At 36.4% G+C, this 9,876-nt stretch overlaps 2 protein-coding genes across 10 annotated transcripts; one reads left to right on the top strand and one right to left on the bottom strand.

Annotated features, from left to right (window-relative positions):
• The first annotated feature begins 768 nt into the window (after positions 1-768).
• On the top strand, positions 769-5,412 carry LOC137827680 (E3 ubiquitin-protein ligase WAV3-like). The gene is made up of 2 exons (XM_068633927.1): positions 769-1,486; positions 3,029-5,412. Exons 1-2 carry the CDS (start codon positions 1,256-1,258, stop codon positions 4,985-4,987), a joined length of 2,190 nt encoding a protein of 729 aa, XP_068490028.1. The 5' UTR covers positions 769-1,255; the 3' UTR covers positions 4,988-5,412.
• A 2,586-nt stretch (positions 5,413-7,998) lies between these two features.
• LOC137827681 (uncharacterized) lies at positions 7,999-9,656 on the bottom strand. 9 transcript variants are annotated; one of them, XR_011083766.1, is made up of 6 exons: positions 9,499-9,656; positions 9,242-9,410; positions 8,914-9,104; positions 8,535-8,661; positions 8,151-8,458; positions 7,999-8,062 (listed from the first exon to the last, which is right to left on the bottom strand). XR_011083766.1 is itself a non-coding variant. In XM_068633929.1 (5 exons), exons 3-5 carry the CDS (start codon positions 9,072-9,074, stop codon positions 8,381-8,383), a joined length of 366 nt encoding a protein of 121 aa, XP_068490030.1. In that variant the 5' UTR covers positions 9,075-9,104; positions 9,219-9,410; positions 9,499-9,656; the 3' UTR covers positions 7,999-8,380. The 9 variants fall into 9 exon arrangements, 7 of the variants coding, with proteins under 7 accessions (XP_068490030.1, XP_068490029.1, XP_068490031.1 ...); XR_011083767.1 differs by having other exon boundaries at positions 9,242-9,405; positions 9,499-9,592; XM_068633929.1 differs by having other exon boundaries at positions 7,999-8,458; positions 9,219-9,410.
• Positions 9,657-9,876: the final 220 nt, after the last annotated feature.

The following is a 9,876-nucleotide window of genomic DNA, read 5'->3' as shown; positions in this document are numbered from 1 at the left end:
TATATGTATATCCTAAGTGTGACTTCACTTATTTTCTACTAATGATTTATTAACTAAACCAGTAATTTGTTATCCTCACCGAATCGATATTCGAACCCAAATCAATCATAACGAGTCAGTCATAAAATGTACGCACTTTATTTAATTTTATTACTGTAATAGAAAAAATTACAGTACTTGATAGCAAAAAATAACCTTTTTCATACTTTTCTTATTAAATATGCATCACCTAATCATCATCTGCTATTTTTATTATATATTTTTTTATGTAATAATACTAATAATATATCAATGGCAATGGGATTGAAATTCAAGAATAAAAGAAGTCTCACATTGTCTAAAAATGTAGAAATAAAAATAATCTCACTTTTTTTTATCATAAAGTTGTGAATTGAATGTAATGTTTTATTTTCTTTCATTGTTAAAAATCTACCAGTTACTTTTAGTATAAAATTAAACAAAAGGTAGAAAATAAAAAATATTTTGTTGAATTTTGAAAATAATATTTAAATAAAGAATTTGAGAAGATTGGTTAGGGTAAAGAGGAAAGAGAAAAGAGGGAGGAACAATAAAGGAAGAAAGAGATGAAGATGATGACATGATATGATCTGATGGTAGTAAAGAGGAGATAATAAAGCAAAGCAAGCAGTGGCACCAACTTTTCCCATTCAACCAAACGTGCTTTCTAAATTATTTTTTATATAATAGTAATAATAATAATAATAATAATAATAATAATAATAAAAACAAATTGTTTGAAAATGATTTGATTACATGGCTTTTACCCTGTCTTTAATCTTTTGGGTAAAGGAGCCTAAAAAACAGGTCAAAATGCTCCTCACTCGCAGATACAATACACACTCATCTCCAGCACACAGAGAGACACACACACTGAGTCCATGGCCGCCAACAAAAACAACGTCAACAACAAACAACGTAACATTCTCAATATTAACAACGACCATACCAAACCAAACAGTTTGTTCTCTCTTCTCTCTCAAACCATGCTAGTGCTACATTATATTGCTTGCTAGTAGTACCTCCTGCCATCCCCTCCTCTTCCAACCATATATTTATTCATTCAGTGGCATCGGTTTTCGTGCTCCGTTCCTACTTTTCATAAAACCCCATTTCTTCTCTCTCTGCAAAGCTCCAAGCTTTTAGCCATTTGAGATCTGGGATTTCCGGGGTGGAGCTTTTTCCTTTTTGGCTTGCAGTATTTTCGGCGTCAGAGAGATCTCAACGTCTCCCTACCATGGCAAGCAAGTGGAAGAAAGCCAAGGTCGCGCTTGGTCTCAACCTCTGCATGCTCGTCCCCAGAACGTTAGACGACGATTCGCCGCCCCACACGGTCGTTTCCGAGCGCCTCTCCGACGCCGCCCTACTTTCTCCGACCAGCTGGAACACCAGCTCTTCCCGCCCCACCACGCCGCTTTCCTCTTTTCACGGCTTGAAACTTTCCAAAAGTAGCAGCAAATCCTCCAAGGTCTGGTTCTCATTGATTTCCAACTTCTTACTCTCTCTCTCTCTCTCTCTTCTCGTGTGTATGCTTTTGTTTTTTATTTAAATATTTTGACAAGTTCTATTTTGGTCTGGTTGATTGTGAAAGTTTAAAATGACTAGAAATGAATTTGCGCAAAATAAGAATGTTTTTTAACCGTGTTCAATATATGAAAGGAATCCGGTTTAAACGTTGTTAACATAAAAAGAAATTAAATGTTTTCAAGGTTGTTTGGATATTTTCTGTCAGGGAAGGAATGATTTGTTTTTACCGGATTTTGTTATTTTAATGAACTGTCTTATGTTGTTGTTCATGATAATGAAGTAGCATATTTTTGGTGCCTGAGAATATCGGTCGTTTATAACATAGTTCCTGATTTAAGGTTGGTGTGTGATTTAGTTGTGAAGTTTATTTGAATTCATTGGGTAGTAACGCGAAATGAGTTGGGACGATTTCTTGAATTGTACGTGGTGTTTTAATCAAGGACTAATTTCCAGGGTGGTGTTACCATTTTCTAGGGACCAAAATGCCTCTTTAGTAGTTGGGTTCCTTGTATTGATTTGGTTTCTTTAGCCCACTTCTACCGTACTGCAACTTGGGCTTAGAGCTACAATTTATTGACTTGTACCAATAGGGTATACGAGTGACATGTGAATTTGAAGTTTTGTATCAACAATTGTGCTTTTTATGTGCCTTAAGCTGATATTTCTGTTTCCTCCATGCTTCAATGCCTCTTTTATGGATAAGATTTTCCCTTCTTTTCCTTTCTATTGGCCAAGCAATTTATTTTTCTAAAAGCAATCCTTATATGATGTATTGGTTGGCTTGTTCATTTAGTCAAGTCATAATAGCAGTTTTTGATGACTGGTAGACCTGATTTGCTGAATAATAAATTGTGATTCCAATACTTTTGGGTCGATGTAAATGCTTCTTTAGTCCCTTTCTGTAGCATTCAGGTGTGCCTGACTAGACAAGGTGATTATACTTTTCACCATCCCTCTAATCTCTGTATTTGAAAAATCTTTTGCTTAATGGAGGCCTTATTTTGGCATCATGCTAGAGTTGAAAAGGAAATGTGATAATGGGAAAGGGGCGTTCTAAATCAATGTATCATTGCCTTTTCCCTTTGTCTTTTTCAGAATAGTTTGTTTCAACAGTATTATTAAATAACTTGGTAATATTCAAAGACTACATATCTTCAACCATAGAGGATTATTTCCCATTGTGCACATTGTATGTTGAATTAACTAGCTAAAATACTTAAGGTTGGAAAAGGAAATTGCAGATGATTTCTTTTTAACCTCTGTATATCAAATATGAGTACTGGAATTCAAATATTCTGTTTTTTCATATTTGTTTGACTTTTCCTTTATTGGAACTATAACTGATTTTTGATTCATGTACTGTTAATTTACCTTGCGTAGTCTGTTCATGAATTTCTTTATTTGCATGAAGCCTTGAAGGTCTGTCAAATAATTTACATAGTATTATACATGTTCTTACTAGCTTTTATTTTCAAACATTCAGCAAACCTGCTCAATATGCTTAACCAAAATGAAGCAAGGATCCGGCCATGCTATATTCACTGCAGAATGTTCACATTCCTTCCATTTCCACTGCATTGCTTCAAATGTGAAACATGGAAACCAAATATGTCCGGTGTGTAGAGCAAAGTGGAAGGAAATACCTTTATCGGGTCCCAGTTTGGATCCTATCCCTGGCAGAGTTTCACCAAGTTCAATCAATTGGCCCCAAAATGATGCTTTGATGGCAGTGGTCCACCGTCTACCCCTACCTCATCCTCACCGAGATTTAAATAGGAGACATGTCGTGCCACTTTATCAGGCTTCTGAGCCAGGCATATTTGACGATGATGAGTCCTTGAATCATCAACATGAGTTTTCTGAGAGAAGTCCTTGCATTGAGAATACTGTAGATACTGAGGCTGCTAGAGCAATAGAGATTAAAACATTCCCAGAAGTATCTGCTGCTCCGGGATCCAAGACTCATTCTAACTTCACAGTTTTGGTTCATCTCAAAGCTGCTGCTGCCGCAGACACAGCTGCAGTCAAAAGACAAAACCTTAGTAGAAACCAGGCAAACCTGGCACAGATTTCTCAGTCTCCACGTGCCCCTGTTGACTTGGTCACAGTGCTTGATGTGAGTGGTAGCATGGCTGGAACTAAGCTTGCACTACTCAAAAGAGCAATGGGATTTGTCATACAGAACCTAGGCTCTAATGACCGGCTCTCTGTTATTGCTTTTTCTTCCACAGCTCGTCGCCTATTTCCTTTGTGCAGAATGACTGATTCTGGGCGTCAGCAGGCACTGCAAGCTGTTAATTCTTTGGTTGCAAATGGTGGTACCAATATCGCGGAAGGCCTGAGAAAAGGTGCCAAGATAATGGAAGATCGAAAGGAAAAGAATCCAGTTGCCAGTATTATACTGCTGTCTGATGGTCAAGATAATTACACTGTCAATGGCTCTGGAACTAACCAGCCTCGACCAAATTACCAGTTTCTTCTGCCCACTTCTATCAGTGGTGTTGATAGTTCAGGATTTCAAATTCCTGTGCATGCTTTTGGATTTGGTGCAGATCACGATGCTTCACTAATGCACTCGATTTCAGAGATTTCTGGTGGCACGTTTTCTTTCATTGAGACTGAAGCCGTGTTGCAGGATGCGTTTGCACAATGCATTGGAGGACTTCTGAGCGTAGTTGTTCAGGAGCTTCAAGTGGGAATTGAGTGTGTACACCCAAATATCAGCCTTGTCTCACTAAAAGCAGGAAGTTACCCAAGCCGTGTGATGGCTGATGGACGCAAAGGATTGATCGAAGTTGGAGACCTGTATGCCGATGAAGAGAGAGATTTTCTAGTGTCAGTTAATGTCCCAGCTGCATCTGGCAATGAAACATCATTGGTAAAGGTGAAATGTGTATACAAGGATCCCTTAACTCAGGAAACAGCAACAATGGAAAGTGAGGAAGTTAAGATTAAGCGGACTGAAATCTCAGGGCAGGTAGTAATGTCACTTGAAGTGGACAGACAGCGGAACAGGCTCCAAGCAGCTGAGGCAATGGCCCAGGCTCGTGTTGCAGCTGAACGGGGGGACCTAAGTGGAGCAATATTAATCCTTGAAAACTTTAGAAAGATGCTCTCGGAGACTGTTTCAGCCAAATCTCACGACCGCCTATGTGTTGCGTTAGATGCTGAGCTTAAGGAAATGCAAGAGCGGATGGCGAGTAGGCATGTGTATGAAGCATCTGGGAGAGCATATATACTTTCTGGATTGAGTTCACATTCATGGCAAAGAGCAACAGCAAGAGGTGATTCCACTGATAGGTCAAGTCTTGTTCAGGCATATCAGACACCATCAATGGCTGAGATGCTTACTCGATCTCAGGCCATGTTACTAGGTAGTCCATCAGGGCAGAGGCTTCTCCAGCCACTGTTGTCAGTCAGATCACAACCAAGCCCAAGGTGATCCAAGAAGGATTTTGGGAAACCATCTTCAAATTTAGCCCTTCCACTGATTTTGCCATTTTGGCTTATAAAATATGTGGGGGAGGGTGGTAGTAAACGGGAGTCATAAACAGAAGATTTCTCTGAGCTGTGATTTTGTTGTTTAATATATGTAAAAATGAATAAAATATTGAGGAAAGGGTGGAGGGTTACTTAAAACCAATGGAGAAAAGGTCAGTAGACAGGAATTTACTTCTATTTTGGGGTTTAAAGGGTTTTCTTTTGGCTTCACTTTTCTTTCCTCTAATTATGTCTTTTTTTTGGGGGTGGTGTACATACAGAAGAATGCCTTTTTTTTTTCTGGGACACCTGGGTATAAAGCTTGTAGCTGTGCAAATGGTTGGGATGATCTCATCAGTATAATATATGTTTTCAATTCTTTCAGAACTCGTTCTTTTCAATAATTTGTCTTTTACATTTCTCCATCTCTAGGCATGGAAATGGACAGGAAACAATGGCACATTTTGCCACAGTAAATGCTCGTGAATATAAAGGTTTTCTAGTTTCTACCAAACTCTGACATGCCAGATCAATGGTAGTTGGGCAATGGTTGAATGCACTAACTTCACAAAATTATACAACTCTTCCACCTGTTGAGTTTTATGCAGAGTTTGTAGTGGCACATTTAAAACACAGTCAGTTTAATGAAACCACTTAAATTTTGTTTCAAAATTTAGTGCATTACCTATTGAGGGTTTTGCAAGTTCATACATCTGCATGTTGTGATACATTCAAGTCTAACCATGTAGCCCTCCCTAGTAAAAGTTATTTGCTTCTTCCATTTCTCAATTATAGTCCTTTATACTTTCTCTTCCTTACAAAAATTATTGTTATCTTAAAAAAAATAAGGGCTGTATCAGTTCTTTTTCCGGCCATTTCCTTTATTTAGTATTGTATCGACAATTAATTTAAATTAACTCAACCAAGCGAAATAAGATGGAAGAGTGTTTTGAATAAAGTTTGCAATAAATGAAGTCGTATTTTTTTTGGTAACAAATAACTTTGGCTAATTTCTTTATACAGATTGTTTAAAGTGAAATAAATTTCTTAATAAAATTTATGATTGGAACAATTGGCACGATGCAAAGCTATTTGGATGTAGTTTCGATAACGAGCAATATTATTTAAGAAAACAAAATGTTTTGAATGATAGAAATTAATAAAAAGAATGTGTTAAACATTAATATAAGATTAGTGGTAAGACTTACAAAATTAAGTTAAACATTCAGTTTAACAATTTTAGTATGAGAGTGAAATCTGTCTAGTTTGTGTACAAACTGTTGAAACATTTTCTTACATATGTAAAAAAACCACTCTTTTGGAATTAGAAAATTGTTACTCCATCAACTTAGAGGAAGTGCTATGATGTCTCAAGTGGTCCAACAGAATTTTGTTATTTTCTTACACAGCACTCTAGGTTGTTTGCATATAGGGAGAAACCATGGAAGTCACATGTGACTAAATGAGTTGCACTGATACAAGTCACGTGTAAGCAGGTCTGAAACGACAAATCCAGTGAACCCATCCCTGCCATACATGGACGTGTTTATAATTAGATGTAGTGTGGTCCATCATTCTATTCTAGTCCTTTGTGATTCCGTTCTCTTGCAGCATTGTAAACAAATGTTCTTGTTTTTCGCCATATGTTTAGATAATGGATTTTGGCTCATCATGTAGAACTAACCTTTTAACTACACAGTTGCAGACTGACTAAATTTTGTTACAAACCAAATATTAAAAACCTTTTTATCTCAAGTATAGGGTTCGCAACTTGAATATACCAGGGAACTATCCACTAAAAGACCAACAATATCAACTTGCACAAAGAAGGCAAGTTCTAGCTGCCTTGGTCTATTGCAACAAGAGTTATCACTTGTCAGGGATAACGATTTCACGATTACAATTGGGTTGCTGACTTTATGGAAATTCTGTCAAATTACAAGTTTTGCAAAAATTTTGGGAATGGAAAATACTGAACTAGTCTCTTGCGGATTTTAGCAGAATCCAAATAATTACTGTTCAATTCAATCCTAATACTTCCTCTTCTGTTGAATTCAATTCTAGTGTTTCGGATAAGAAATTGTTTACCAAGTGTATCCAACTATTTACGAAGAGTGACCAGATTCATTCGAACCAATACCCGAAGAATAATCTTTAATAAGAACAAATGCATACCTCTTCATAAGCTTTTGTTGAAAGTCTAGAGCATGCATAGGTTTGCGCAAAACCTCACATCACATTTTCCGTTGGGATGTTACGCGGATATTCGAGTAATTCAAGTATGGATCATCGAAGAGCTGCAAAGAAAGTGACGAGATACTTTGCGGGATACACCCACGAACTTTATATTTAGACGGCCCAAAAATTGGAGATCATTGGCTACCCTAGGTCACTAGGATACATGCTCATGTTTGCCAAGGGAGTTGTTTCTTAGAGAAGCATAAAGTACACTTTCGTCATAACTTTCACTAGATAGATTAATTCGTTTCCTTTTGAGGCTACATATCATGGTATATGGATATTTTCATCTTTGGCCTCAAAGTTGTGCATCTCAACAATATCAAAGATATATAGAGTGGATTTTTTTTCTAGGTCATTGTACATATATTAGAGACTTTGGAAGGTGACTGTGTTCTAAATTGTATTTGCAGTTATGTGGTGATAGTTAATGTAGTAGAAAATTGTGAATAGATGTACCTTTTACAGCCGTAATTGAAGTCATCATGCAATCCTGAGAGTAAAAAGTTTAATGTTACGGAGGCAGTTGGGATTTTGAATTGTAATTTAAACAATGGGTGGAATGTTGTACTTTCCAAGCAAACAAGTAACCACGTCCTTACAAAGTAATTTCAGAAATGTGCTAATCTTTTTTGGAGCCTACAGATATTTCGTACAGATCAGTAAATCCCCTTACCCTTTCGAATAATTTTACGAGCAATTTTACTTGATAACACTGAAAATGAACCACGGGTGTTGAGTTTTGTGACGACAAAAGTGGCTCCATTAGCATTATCGTTATAACATCCAATTTGCATCACTGCAAGATAGGGGAAAAAGACAAACTAAAACATGACAAGAAGCATTTACACTTTCTCACCCTTATTAAAGTAGAACCAAGCGAGTACCTTTTGCTATTCCCAGCACCGTACTTAAAAATCCTTGGTACACAAATTTCAAAATTTTATCTCAACTTCCACTGCCATAATGTCATAATCAAAAGTCAAAACTCTAAAGATCCAGGGCAATACCAACTTCACTAGCAAGATTGAACTGGCTTTTGACTCCATAAAAGTTGATTTCGATAACGGTATATGAGAAATTCTAACAAAAATTGTTTCAAATCCACAACTCTACTCTAGTCTCGATTGCCTTCATTTGGTTTAGGAATTTTCTTGTATTCATAGTTGCTAATATCCACCTTTTGTTGCAAAGCCTATGCAACAACAAACAGAAATTAAATCATGGACAATCTAGACTACGATAAATTGTTAATGAAGAGGAAAACAGACCTTTAGCTCATCGTCCAAGGAAATCTGTTTTGGATTGTACGCATGCACTGGTCCAGTCCTAGACAATGCTTTTCTTGTTTCAATTATTTCCCACTCTTGATCATCTTTCACCCTTGCAATATCCTTGCTGGACAGACACAGTTGCACTATTTTTAGAATGAGGATGAAGTCAAACAGAATGAGCAATGAAAAAAGTAGAGTTAGATAAACACAGTTAAATTTTTATACTCTGTCTCTACAAGAAATTTACATTGTCAGATGATAAGAAATTGTGGTAAACCTAAATTTAAAGATAGTTGTTGTAAAGTAAACAAATATATATGATTGAATCACAGTGAAAAATACAACAAACACAATAATAATAATTCTAAAGCCTAACCTGCCTTGCAAGAGTTGGGCAAGGCCTAGAGAACCGAGGACAGTGAGAGAGATCATAGGAAGGCCGTATCTCACAAATGGGCTTCTCCTGCCCCATCTTTTGAATGCTTTCTCAGTTGTGGCAGTTCCTTTTGCTGCCCCCTCACTCTGGACTGTAGTCATTATTATTGGTCACAGAATTCAAATGTTGGCCTGAAATCTCAGCCGAGGGACATGATGAGTGAAAAGAAAACCCAATCAATTACCAATTCATTGATGCCACTAGAATTGGCATTCTAACAAACACGTAATGTTCAAGATACACACAGAGTCGTAATAAGTGAACATACAAACTCCAGCCACTGACACAGAAGCCTGGATGCGATTACAGAGTGAAGAAGGCTTCTTCCACTCAAACAATCTAGGGTTGTAACTAACCTTTGGGCTCGGAAGATTGGGTCATTCAGTTTTGGGAATGAAAAATGTAATTTTTTTATGAATTGTTAGAAATGATCTGATCTGCACCGAAAGGGAATGAATTGTGATTTAATTGTGGGAAGCAGAATGGTGAGATAAGAAGTGGAGCATACAGAACAATAAAACTTACCTCTTCACAACTCACGTCCTTCTCAAACACCAACTACGTTCTCTTTTTTTGTTTTCTGATGTAATTTTGATAAGAAGAAACAACATTGAAATGGTAGGGTTCTGTTTGCTAAATAATCCCCTCCTACTAGACAGAATACCGATTAATACGAGAATACTGTTAAATTGAAAATGATAAGCCACATGACAAGATATATATATATATATATATATATATATATATATATATATATGTTATTTAAAATTATTTTATAGTTTACAGTATAATATATTATATTTATTTAAGAATATTTTATATTTTTTTATTTCAATATGATTATTATAAAATATATTATCTTTAATATTTTACTTTTTCTTAAGTAAAAGTTTAATATTTTAA

This window comes from Phaseolus vulgaris, chromosome 7, assembly GCF_000499845.2.
Source record: "Phaseolus vulgaris cultivar G19833 chromosome 7, P. vulgaris v2.0, whole genome shotgun sequence".
NCBI lineage: Eukaryota > Viridiplantae > Streptophyta > Magnoliopsida > Fabales > Fabaceae > Phaseolus > Phaseolus vulgaris.
This window is presented reverse-complemented; position numbering and strand designations above follow the sequence as displayed.